The 13,373-nt window shown below is 35.5% G+C and overlaps 1 protein-coding gene across 1 annotated transcript in view; it reads right to left on the reverse strand.

Moving 5' to 3' along the window:
* LRRK2 (leucine rich repeat kinase 2) overlaps positions 1–13,373 on the reverse strand; it is a 136,097-nt gene that overhangs the window by 17,997 nt on the left and 104,727 nt on the right. Inside the window, exons 41-43 of the mRNA XM_019452460.2 lie at positions 12,364–12,524; positions 1,821–1,991; positions 488–588 (exon numbers count right to left, since the gene is read on the reverse strand). Of these exons, the coding sequence (XP_019308005.2) occupies positions 488–588; positions 1,821–1,991; positions 12,364–12,524 (433 nt within the window). The remainder of the gene's footprint in view (positions 1–487; positions 589–1,820; positions 1,992–12,363; positions 12,525–13,373) is intronic.

The following is a 13,373-nucleotide window of genomic DNA, read 5'->3' on the forward strand; positions in this document are numbered from 1 at the left end:
TGGGTACATATACTGTTGATCATTCAAACAGTGCAATGGAACAGCACTGTAAATAATCAATGGCTATGTTTAACAACCTCCATAAAGCTTACAAAATAAGGTTAGAAGAGCAACTGAAAATATCTTTGTACATGACATGATTACAATTTCATTTTAACTAGAAGATGAATGCAGGAAACTAAACTGGATAGCAAACATAAGGAAAAGAAAAGCAGGAATTATCTCCAAAGTTAGAAAGTGACTACATCTCTAGGGAAAGGAGAGTGATACAATCAGGAAGAAGCATATGGGGGCTTCCAGGGTGTTAGCAATGCTCTTTATTTTGTGCCATGGGTGGTGGGGAATATAGGAGTTTTGCATTATGACTGTTTTAAACTGTATGTATATGTTTACTTATATATCTGAATATATATGTGAAGGTTATATATGTGTATGCATATATTGATGTTCTGTATAAAATATTGATAAATTTTGACTATAATCATACCTGGGCAGAAGTAGGCCTTTCTTGAGGATTTTCTTTCAAACACTTTTTAATTAACTTCTCCACCATAGGCCATGGGGCACAACCATATTCTTTAACTGGATCTAAAACATTCAAAAACATATCATGCTAGAACATTAAACAAATCAGAACAACTATTTCATTTCCTTTCATTGTGTATGAGAGGCCCAGACCATGCAAAGAAATACTCTGATCTCCATAATTCTATATGTATTATGGATCTATTTATATCACAAACTTAAAGATAACTTTTCTAGCCTAATCTCTACTAGAGACATCAAAAAAGACTTCCTGATTTTTTATTATATAAAAAAAAGACACAAATACCAATTGAATAACAGATTTTCATTCCACACCTGCATTTCACAAATACTGTGAAAAAAATTTTGTGCATATAATAATTAGACTTCTGTGGAATTACTTTTAATTTTAATACTTAAATTTCGCAAGCATTTAATCCTCATATACCTACAGTCAGTTTGTGCACATTTCTTTTTTATAAGAGGTATGCCGTTCTTCTGGTTGGTATAAACCACAGACCTGGGAATTGTCACTGGAAAGATAACTGGTAAAATAAGGGTGATGATCTAGATTGTGTTGAAAGTTTATCCGAATAATAATAAATTTTCTTTTAGTGGGCATCTTTAAAGGTCCCCCAAAAGAAGGTAGTTAAAGCTATATTCTCTGTACCTGGAACATAGCATACACTCAAAAATATTCCTTAAGTGAAAGAAAAAGCGGAAAATATGAAAAACAGCTACATACATTTAAAAGAGTATTTTGTAAGGGGAACTGAAGTAATAGTTAAGGAATGAATGACAACATCCTAGAATTTCTTAAAAACATGAGACAACCATTCAAAATGAGATCTGATCTCACTAAACATTTACTAATTCTTATTAATATTTACTACTAAAAATTATTATTATAAATAATTCAACCTTCCATTGCTGCATATAAATTATCTCCCTCCAAGAACATGAAAACACTCCAGGCTAATGAGCACATAGTAACTCTTTATAAGAACAGAAATCACTAAGCATGGAGCTCCAACAGCAATTTCCTTTTCTGAATATTCTTCTAAATTTAATACCAAATACATTAATATGAATTTGGGATATTTTTAAAAAGCCTGAAACTGCTATCTTTCTCATGTGATTTTTATTGTGTCACAGGAATTAAGAATATTCATGCGCTAAACAAAAAATCATCAGTTGTGAAATGAATTAAGTCTACAACCACAATTAAATAACTTGGAAAGAAAGCTGCTGATATTAAAAATAATAATCTTTATTGCACATAAAATAACACTTACCAGGTAATTTCCCTTGTATTGCCAGTTCATCAAACTCATTTGGAAACTTCAAACCCTCTGCTATTCTACCTCCAGTTGTCAAGATGTCATAGAGTAGTAAGCCAAATGAATAAACATCAGCCTGCTGGTTATAAATAACATTTCCTCTTGCAACTTCAGGTGCACGAAACCCTGAAAGGAAGAAGATATATTAATAAATATGCCCATCCTGTTGGGATGAGCACTGGGTGTTGTATGGAAACCAATCTGACAATAAACTTCATATTAAAAATATATATATATGCCCAACACTAGAGCCCATACACCCAAGAAGGAATATTCTTAGGCATATATGCTGATGAAGAGTCAAGGAGATGAGCTCTATACCAGGCTATGTCCTCTTATAAGGAGACATGTAGCCAGTTAACAGCCATGTGCTACATTTCACCTCAAGATTGATCTTGAAAAATAATAAGGATAAACATCCAATAATGATTATTAAATCATGCTTCATAATTAAAGTAAGTCTAATAAGGGGGAAAAAAACCTATATCATTTTTCTCATTCCTAAAAATAACTATTCCCAGGAAAGTGTTGCAAACAAAGGAGGGGTCAGGAGGGACAAAGGAGGGGTCAGGAGGGACAAGATTTCTAGACTTCACTCCAAGTCACTTTAACCTGACTAAAGTCCAATGCCTTCATTATTTCCAGGGCTTGTGATTCAGCTCTTCCTACCCGATGGAAAAATAAAAATTAAACCATGACTAAAAAACAAATAAAAGCCCTCTCTCTCAGGTGCTGGTTCATTACTGAAACTCTTTTAGAGGTAAATAAAACCTCTCATTTCACAATAGAAATAAAATGCTTTTAAATTCTTCAAAAAAAAAGAGTAATTTTAACATGATTCATGATAGTAAAAATATCAACAATTAATGAAATCCAACTATTTAAGGAAATTGGTTAAATGTGCACTATGCATTAACTTAAAAATCATTTTTAAGATGACACGTAGGACATAAATCCTAAAGGACAGAAATTTATCAAATATGTGAAAAAAAAATCAGCTGAGTTCATTTTCTTAGATATGATAATGGTATTGTGATTATGGAAACAAACATCCTTATTCTAAGGAAATACATGTCAGTATTTTTAGGCATGGCAGCATGATGTCTGCAATTTAATTTCGTGTCTCAAATTCATATACAAATAAAGTGAGAGAAAGAACAGTGTGGCATACAGTTAATAATCCATGTCAAGGGCATATAGGTGTATATTGTACTATACTTTCAGCTTTTCTGTAGATTTAAACATTTTCAAAATAAACAGTTTGCAAATATATCTGAATGTAATAATGATTATTATCCATGTGCTAAAATTATGGGTAGCTTTTATTTACCCTTTTTTAATTTTTTATACTTCTAAATTTTCTATAATGAACATACAGGATTGTTACTGTAGTTTAAATATGTAGCCAGGGAAATAATGAATTCACAGCCTTCAAGAACGAAATGACTGAATTTGGAAAGAGTTCTGTTGGACAGAGAGTTCACCATCAAAAGATGAGAGGCCCAGCAGTCCTTCACCAGGCAGGAAGGACATAAAGAATCAGAAAGATGGGATGTCATCTTTGAGTTTGATAATCCCTATTGCACTAATCGTTAACATTCTCCAGGTAACATGTTGCCACGCTTGTTCATGCTCTCTCTTTCTACACACATACACTCACCATTTTTCCATATATATAATATATATATCGATCAATCTGTCAATCGACCAATTGATAGATATAATATGTATTTTCTTAGAATAAGGACATTTTCCTACATAGCCATAATTTCATACTCATACCCTAAACTCAAGAATTGTGTAAGTAATTAAGACAGTTCTTAAAAAGATCCCTAATAAACTATACCTGTGACATCATGTAAGCATAATGTAAAATATGAATACCCAATTCATATTCCTATAGCACCTTACAGATAATTTCCTAAGTATTTCATTAGCTATGCACAAAAATCACCTGTAGTGGGCAGATGAGGACTTTCCATTTTACAAATAACATAAAAATGTTATGCGTTTTCCTAAGGCCACAAAGATAATGAATGGTAAATTCAAGAGTACTTAAATGAGCTGCTCACACATTAGCTAGTTCATTAAGAATATTTATGCTTACCTTTCTAGAATGTGAAAGGGATTTTAGAGGTTAAAATAAATCTCATCCAATTATTTATTATTCATTCAACACATTTTTGGGGTATCTATTATAGCAAGGTACCATTCAAAGACTATTAAAACATTCACTATATTTTGTCTCTTGGTAAATTTGCTGTTAGAAGCATTAGGATTTGGAATCATGGGACCTTAGAGCAGAAAAACTCAAGGGTCACTTAATCTAAATTCTCATCCAAGGCACATCCTGTTGCAACAGTTTTTAGCCCTCTAGGCATCAATCCACAGATGTTAGAGCTGCACAGAGGGTTAGAATTTTTTTTCTTAGTGAGTCAGGGGATGCTAAGAAAGATAATTGCGAGGATATGGAAAGAAATATTGACTTCAACACGGAAATGATTTTAACCTTCTTATCTTCTTCCTTTCAAAATAAATATCTTCATTGACACAATTCCCACTGGGAGAACATAATCCTTATTTATATATTCAGGAGATACCTCAATTACAATATAAGGCACTTCTAAATGCTGCTTGAAATTCACCTGATGAATTCACAGTATCTTTAGAGAATTTAAAAGTAATAAACAACTTCCTACAGTGGGACAGACCACCCCCATCATCCCTGTTCTTGGTGTAGCACCGATGAAACATATCAGGAAAATCAGAATCCAAAAGGTAAAAGAAACAAAAGTTCTGTACCTCAAAGATTCAAACCCTACATTGGCATATGCCATAAACAAGGTTGAAGGAAAAACCCTACACTTGAAAATACCTGCAATATAAGAGAGGCAAAGAGTACACATGACTAAAAGCAGATTGATGAATGGTAAGGACAATCGACGAATGAATAAAGACACAAAATCATACAGAACGTGAAAGGAAAAATAGGTCCTATATAATAAAGATTGATTAGCCTCAAATGAAAAATAAGCAAATAAATACTTTAAAAATAAAAACATTAAACATAACAAAAACATAAAACATTTTCATTTTTGATTATGAATTTTATGAAGATTAAAAGGAGTAACAAACCCCGAATGGGAAATGAGAGCTCTAATTTGAGTATGAAGGGAATTTTAATTTACTAACTGTTCTAGGAGGCAATTAATGTTTCAAAATTCAAAATATGCACACCAGCAATACCATGTCTAGGAATTTAATTTTAAAAAATTAGTTTCATAAATGGACAGGGGCACCTGGGTGGCTCAGTTGGTTAAACGGCCGATGCTTGATTTTGGCTCGGGTCATGATCTCTCAGTTTGTGGGATAGAGCCCCATGTTGGGCTCCATGCTGATGGTACAGAGACTGCTTGGGATTCTCTCTTCCTCTCTCTCTCTCTCTGACCCTCTCCAGCTTGCATGTAATCTCTCTCTCTCAAAATAAATAAACTTTAAAAAATTATTTCTCATAAATGGACAATTTAAATTTACAATTATGCCAATTAAAGCACTGTCAATATATCAAAAAGTCAGAAAAAAATTTAAATATACATCAAGATGTGGTTAAGTAAGTAAATACTGTGCATACTAGCAATGAAATGCGACGTGACTGCTAAAACTGATGTTTGACACAGAAAGATGTCCATTAAATATTAATTAGAAAAAGAAAACTAAAGCAGAATTTACAATACAGCTATTAAAAACTTAAGCACAATCGAATCTAGATACAGATATATCTCTATCTTATGAGAGTGGTAAGAATTATGTCTGCTAATTTATTAGAAACACGTATTTTGACCTCCTTAATAGCATTTTCTGCTTTCATCTCGTGCCCTTATGTTTTGTAAATCAAATATTACTTTAAAGTGACTTGGCCTGGGGCGCCTAGATGTCTCAGTCAGTTAAGTGTCAGACTCTTGGTTTCTGCTCAGGTCGTGATCTTGTGGTTTGTGAGTTTGAGCCCCACAAAGGGCTCTAGACTGACAATGTGGAGCCTGTTTAGGATTTTCTCTCTCTCTCTCCCTCTCTCCCTCTGCCCCTCCCATACTCTCTGTCAGAATAAATAAATAAAGTTTAAAAAAAAATAAAATGACTTGGCCTGAGATGCCTCATCATGGAGTCCTTCACCTCAAAACCAAAATGACTGGGAGGAGGGGGACTGAGAGCGTTAGGACCTAAGCTGTCAACATGATGTTTGATTATCAGTCTAAGCCATGTATTTTACATGTACCTTATCACCAAGGCATCCCCTGGAACAGCAGCTGCAAGTACTTCCAAAGTTTTCACTTTACATTTAACTATGCTTGTCACCATAGTAGTAACAGGAAGAATGAACTTTCAAGCTATGCAATTTATTCACCACTGAATTTAATTTGGGAAGAAAATGAACACTTCTACTATCACCTGCCATTGAGAAAGGTTAGAAATAGGAACATCTCCTGCATCTTCACAAAGGGACCATACTGCCACATGATCTATGGTCTAATATTATGAATGACCTCTGATGCTCATGGACCCTATCACCACACTGAAGGAATACCCTGTTTAGCATCAATGGCCCTCAAACACTAGAAATGTCAAGTACTAACTGACATCCTAAATGTGCATTTGTTAGGTCAGGCTGTCCAAATAAGTCTTTTATTTAAGCATGTGTCACTTTTACCTCTAGCTGAGATGGAACAAGAGGGGCTAGATTTACCATTGTGCATAAAACAATGAAATAACCAGACAAAATATATGAAACACTGGACACTAGGAGCACAGGAGAGTGATCCCTGAGAGACAGTGAACAAACAAGATGAGTCCTCTGATGGCCCTGCAGAGAGTTTCCAGCCCACAGCACAGGGAAGGGAAACAAAATCAGAGCCTGGTGCCCTCTAAGTTGAGAAGAAAGAGCAGAAAGTCGGGGAAAGCAAAGGCAGGTAGAATGTGCCAGGCATTGTACTAAACACTTTTTATGAATTTCTTTATATGAATTTAATTTCCACAGCAATCCCCTAAAATAGATATTGTTATTAGCTACTATTGTTTAACCAAGGAAAAAAAGGTAATTTCTCTGGTCTCAGCTAGGAAGGGGTAGAGCAAGAATTCCAACTCAGTCTGACTTCACAGCCAGTGTTTAACAGATTCCAGACAGCCAAATAGTTCACAAAGTCCTATCTATCTGTGCATCTCCAGAATCCACTATGGTGCCTAGAATGTGCACCATAGAGAAAGATTAATTGAAGGTGGCTGACATTACTTTTTAAAAATTCGGATATAAGTCCAAACTCCATTCATATTTATTTACTCTTAAATTTTTGTTTCTATCATAGGTGCATACTTTCAAAATCTAGAGCGAATACTTATCATCTTGTTAAAAGTTTTTCTATAAATAACATTTCCCCCCACTGTGAGACAGTACCAAAATTTCAGTTGCCCATTTTATCATCGATTCATGCTGGCATGAGGCCGAGATGCAATCCTTTCGCTAACAAATAAGAATATTTTTCAATGACTTTCCCAAACTGAAAGATGCTATTATTTGGCATGATTTAAAAGGCCCTTCATGAGCTAGAAAAGTGTCATCATGGGCTGTGTATCAGAAATATTTGTGTGCTAGAAACACTGAAGATGTTCTTGACCCTCATTCTAGACCAGTGGCTCTTGAATTTGAATGCACATTGGAATTACCTAGAGATATTTAATAATATCAATATCTGGGCTCCATCCCAGACTTCACAGAACTTAAATCAGAATCCCTGGCAATGAGGTCCTGAGATCCATATATTTGAAAATTCTCTAGGAGCTTCTAGGCTGTGGCCAGATTCAGAGTTCCACTCCATGCTTACTAAAATAGAATTGTAAATGATACAACCCCAGGAGATACATTCTTTAAGCTCTACATGTCATCAGTACACAGCCACAATTGAAAAACACTTAACTAAATAACCCCCCATACTCCATCTATTACTTAGACCATAAGAATTTCTTGTGCAGTTATCTGAATAAAACAAGTCATATTATACCTTAGTACCTTTTGCCTGGAATGCCTACTCCTGCTTTTTTATTATTTTTTTGTTTTATTTTCTCAAACTTCCCGCTTATCCTTTAAGATATAATTCCAGAATCCCCTCCTCTATGAAGGAAGTCCTGACAACTTACAGCTCAGTTAATTTTTTGTTCCTTTGTGCTCTTATCACTATACATTGATTGCCTACTGAAACTGACAAAATATGATTACTGGTTTGTGTAATCCTATTTGTCATGGCAAAATGTGTGCCTCCTGGAGGGTAAAATTCACATTTATTCACACACATTCCCCCAAATTCACTACTAGAGTAATTGCTGACATAGAGCAACTACAATATGCCAAGCCCTGTTGTATGCTATTTGTGTGGATTATTTCATTTCACCCTTAATACAACCCTATAAGGTAGGCATTATTTTTTCTCATCACAATTTTCTTAAGTGAAAACTGAGCCCCCAAAAGTAAACCTTGATCAGCACCACACAGCTATGAAGCAGTTGCACCAGTTTGGTATTTGGAAAATGTTCAATAAATTATTGCCAAATGCCTGAATAAATGAGTAAAGAATAAAGAAAATTTTCCCTGGGGAATTATCATAACAATTACAGTATCAAAATAATTGGGGAAAATGTAATTCATTGTCTAAACACCATATTTAGACAATTTTTAAACATTTTTTCAGATAAGCCTGCATTTTAACAAATGCAATGAGGAAATAAGGTAAAGAACCATAGATCAAACATCTAAGAAATTTATAAGTTAGGTCTGACTATATATCACATCATGCAGAGAAACATGTTTTCTTTCCTTTTTTACCTTCAGAGAAATATGAGTAGAGCATGTTTCATAATCTCTCTCAGATAACAGTGTATAGCCAGAGAATAACATTGTTATTTGCCCAAAGACTACTGTATTTCCATGGATGCTGGCACGGTTGAAGCCATCATTCAGCCATCCACCTCAGTCAACAATGCAACTGTCACAGGACCCAGAATTGACTGGCACTCAAGACAGGATATGATATAAATATATCTATTTAACTGAGTTAAAGTTGATGCTCTCCAAGTTATTTACAGTTGAAAGTATCCATCCCATATTTACCTTTCACAATGTAAACAGACACTGTGTCAGTCCTTGCCAATAACTGAATTGTTTCTAACTTGCATTCCAACTCTGGCACTACCTGGCATGGGCTGTGTGCCTGGGTGGCATGCATTTGCTTCTTGTATGACCCTGTAGACATTTCTAATGGTCCCTAGGCTTCAGTTTCCTTATCTGTAAACCAGGAATAGTAATAGGACCTATGTCAGACAGTCAAAAGGATTAAATGAGATAATCAACCCACACAAAAGTCTAAGCACAAGGCAGCACACTGTTCATACCACAAAAGGTCTGCTCCCATTCCCATCTTCTCTGAAACAACAGTAATGAACCCACACTCACATGCGTACATCAGAGTGAATGCACCACTGTAAGGGTAGTATAACACACACACACACACACACACACACACACACACACACACACACACACACAAGTTTAACAAATACATGGTCTTTTGTTTCTCTAGAAGCTTCCAAGTTAAAAGTTACAACATTAAGAGGAAAAAACCATTAAAAAGAAAAGACAGGAGATCACTGAAATCATATGAAAGGGGATGATTTTCTGCTCAAACATAATTGCTTTGGGGAAGGAAAAGTCTGGTGATGGTGGTTAGGAGTGGTGACGGTTACTGTTATTTAAAATTTGAGGTCAAGTTTTGGGCTGAGACCATCGGAAGTTCTCTAACAATAATGAATTCAGTAATGATAAAGAGAAGGTCTGGGATATAGCAAGAAAAAAATGCTTACAACGTATTAAGCAGCCTGGGGGAAAAGAGGACAGAATAGAAGGGATCAGGCTTTAGGTTTTTCTGTCATGATCTTTCTCCATGTGTATGTTGTGACACACTGATATAGCAGATTAAAAGGATCAGTAACAAGTATCTGGCTTGTTGTGAAAAAGTAGTTGGATATTGAACTTTAGGCAAATTTTGACCAAAACCAGGAAGCCATGAGTCTGAACAGAGTTGAACTGAGCCCAGCCCACTGAGGGAGGTGGCAGGTTTGAGTTCCAGGTCATAGTCACCAGGGACCATATAGAACAACTGTCCAAGAAGGTGAACAAGGTTTCCACAATAGGATTTCTACTCCATGAACACCATTACCGGATTAGGAGTTGGAGGGGGAACAAACTGCAGGCCCCAGGTGAATGGCTTGGCCCATTTTCATGTCACACAAGAGTAATGAACAGATCTCCTAAGAGAAGACCCCTCATCCTGTGCCCACATTTTCCAGGCGGGAATACGTAAGGCCTATGGAATTCCATCCCCCACGATTCTTCTTCCAAAACTATACTTGACAATGTCTGCTGTTCCTGATGGCGCCATCATTTTGCTTTATTTTGATTTTTTAGTAACTAAGATGAAGTATTTAAGCCTCTTTAAGTACGTGTTAGAGTTGCATGTAATCAAGGAGACAGATTTAGCATTTAAAGCCAAATAGCTCTGGATTCATTTCTCACTTAGACTGAGTTCTTATCTTGACCACTTACTGCGTGACTTCCTACAAGTACAGAATCTTGCTCTGAGCCTCAGCTTCCTCATTTTACAGATGAGAAGATAAAAGCTAACTTTCAGCCTTGGCATGAGGCTAAGATATCATGTGTCTAACGTACTTGGCACTGAGCCTGGTACACAGCAGGTGCTCAAGAGATAATATTATTTTATTATTATTAAACCCAGTGACACATGCAGCCATATGTACTTTGAAAGGTTTATAGGAGGGCACACTCTACTTTCAATACATAGGTATGAAAAACAAAAGGGAGGATAGATATTTGAAGCAAAAATAAAACCAGGCATCGGAAGCTGGGGCCATCTGCTCATCTAAGTACGTAAGTGGGGGGGTAGGAGGGAAGGGGGATGGTTAAAGAACAAACTAGTATTTTTGCCTACTTTCAGACATCCCCTATTATCTTCCATTTTAGGCATCTGTTTTAACTGAGCTACAATCATCAAGATGATGTAAAGTCACCTGTAACTTTATTTACAAATAATAAACAATACAAAATTCTCTGAAAATGGAGCTGATCCCCCAAACATAAGTCAACCCCTCAATCTTCTATTCCCACTCAAACTAAAAGCCAAAACACAAGATGTCTGTACAGAGCACCTGTCCTATGACTATTTCTTACTAAACAGAACCTGAGACTTTGATGAATCCGGGACTAGAAGAAAGAGAATGGGAGTTGAGAAAGGAACAGGATTCCACAGAGTAGAAAGTAATGTGAAAGAACACGTCTAAACATTAAGCCCATGCAAACACAAGAACACAGAAAGTGGATTTTCACTGGTAGAAAGTCAGGTAACAGAAGAAGTAAGAGGATTATTAGAACAGGCATGAAAAATAGGGGCTGTGGATGATCCTAAAAAGCAACATTCAAATCTAAGGCAAGAAAATGATGCCTTTGATTTCTGGAGATAATAGATATAATGGCATCCAGAATAGGTACATTTCACTTTACATAGTAACCATGACTCATCTTGCTATAGAGGGCCAAAGACAGAAGCTGTTTTTAGGTATTCAAGTATCAACAACTAACAAATTTTGAAGAAAGAAAACTGAAGTGCAGGATTTAAAGGTTTAAACTCCTGTACCAATCTACCAATAAAGAAAGAAAGAAAGAAGAAGAAAGTATGCCTGTATCAAAAACAGTACAACTGAAAACTCTAGGCCCTAAGTCCCTATCTGAAACTCTTAGAGCCAGAAGTATTCAGAAAGTCATACTTTTTCATATTTAAGAAAGTTAATAATAATGCATATAATTCCATAAACTCATTAAGATTGGGGCCAGCACCCTGTACTCAAATGTGCTCTTTTCTGCCATGAAACATACGCATATTCACACTGAGAATATGTGTGAGAAATAAAGACTGTATTAAGCATCAAAGTAGTTGGGGTCAGATTTTGCCACTAAATCAGTTATAAAAAAATTCTTTGGGTTTTCCAAGTTCTTTGGATTTCAGAGTTACAAGAAATGGTTTGGGAATCTGAATTGAGTTTGTCTCCTAAAGGTAAATGTGAACAGTACCTAGATTGAAATTTTGCTGTTCCTTTTCACCACCTCTGGAGTATCAAAATGTTTTAAAAATCCAACTTTTAAAAATATAATTTGACATCAAACATTATCTACTTTCCCCCATGGAAAATTATATCAGTAGATCATTTCTCCCCTACAGAATACAATGATTAAAATCACTATGTACTGGCCACAGTTATTCACGCAAGAAATATCTGTTTACCACGTGATAAGACCTGGCATTGTCTTGATTCTCCTGAACTTATAACTGAAGTCCCTGGTTATCCATCCTGAGGAAGGAATTACCAAGCAAACCTTGTCACGTACCTGGTGTGCCCTCTGATGTCTTTATCCCCATTCTACAGCAGTACTGAGCAATCCCATAGTCAGCAATCTTTGCGATGATGGCAGCATTGGGGTACAGGGTAAAGAGCAGCACATTGTGGGGCTTCAAGTCACGGTATATGATCATGGCTGAGTGGAGGTATCTGCCAGAAAACACACAGGCAGAGTCATTAAAATGTGATTATATTATTACAATTTTTGCCATGATTTCATTAAATATGTACGTACCTCTATTATCCAAAGCATCAAAAATTCTGTGCTAAGTTTGACCCCTCAAAGCGAAGAGATATCATAGAAGGGAATGAAAACATGCAAGCCAAATATTACAAAATGAGCTTGTGCTTTTAAAATCAAACAGCAAACCAACAAAAACACAGGTCAATCCTGATATGTGAGTGATTTAAACTTTAAGGCACAACCAGTTCAAGCAAAGTACCAGTTTTTGGTGAGTTTTCTTTCACACGCTTAATTATTACTGAAAAGGAATTCTGAATTCTCTCAAAGGTCATGTGACTATTTTAATTAGTTTAAAATGTAAATATGTGAAATATGAGTTGATAGTATTTTGCTGTAACTCCCATTTACTTACTAGTTCTGATTTTGTTAAAACCATATAGAAGTTTATCTTAGCTTCTAAAATTCTCTCTATTCCATTTCTCTTTCGATATTTATTTTTCTCTGACTAAAATGTTTCCTAATTTGGGGGAAAATATTTTCACCTTTTTCAATAATAACAAATCAACATAAGAAACTTTTCTAGCTATCCATATCATATTCTGTTCAAAGATGTAATTTACTTTAAACCCAATTCTATTATGAATTAAGCCTAACAAAGAACATTTTGGACCCAGAGTTGGAACGAGTAAAACAATGTCTTGGTGATATCGGATGATGTTAAAGTCATCTCCTTCAGAGACTGATCCAATCAAATATAAGTGCTAGAGTTGGACACTGCAGGTAAAGATTAAAAAACACAATGAAGTTTTAATCTG

This window comes from Panthera pardus, unplaced genomic scaffold, assembly GCF_024362965.1.
Source record: "Panthera pardus isolate Hobbes unplaced genomic scaffold, ASM2436296v1 HiC_scaffold_6, whole genome shotgun sequence".
In the NCBI taxonomy this organism is placed as follows: Eukaryota; Metazoa; Chordata; class Mammalia; order Carnivora; family Felidae; genus Panthera; species Panthera pardus.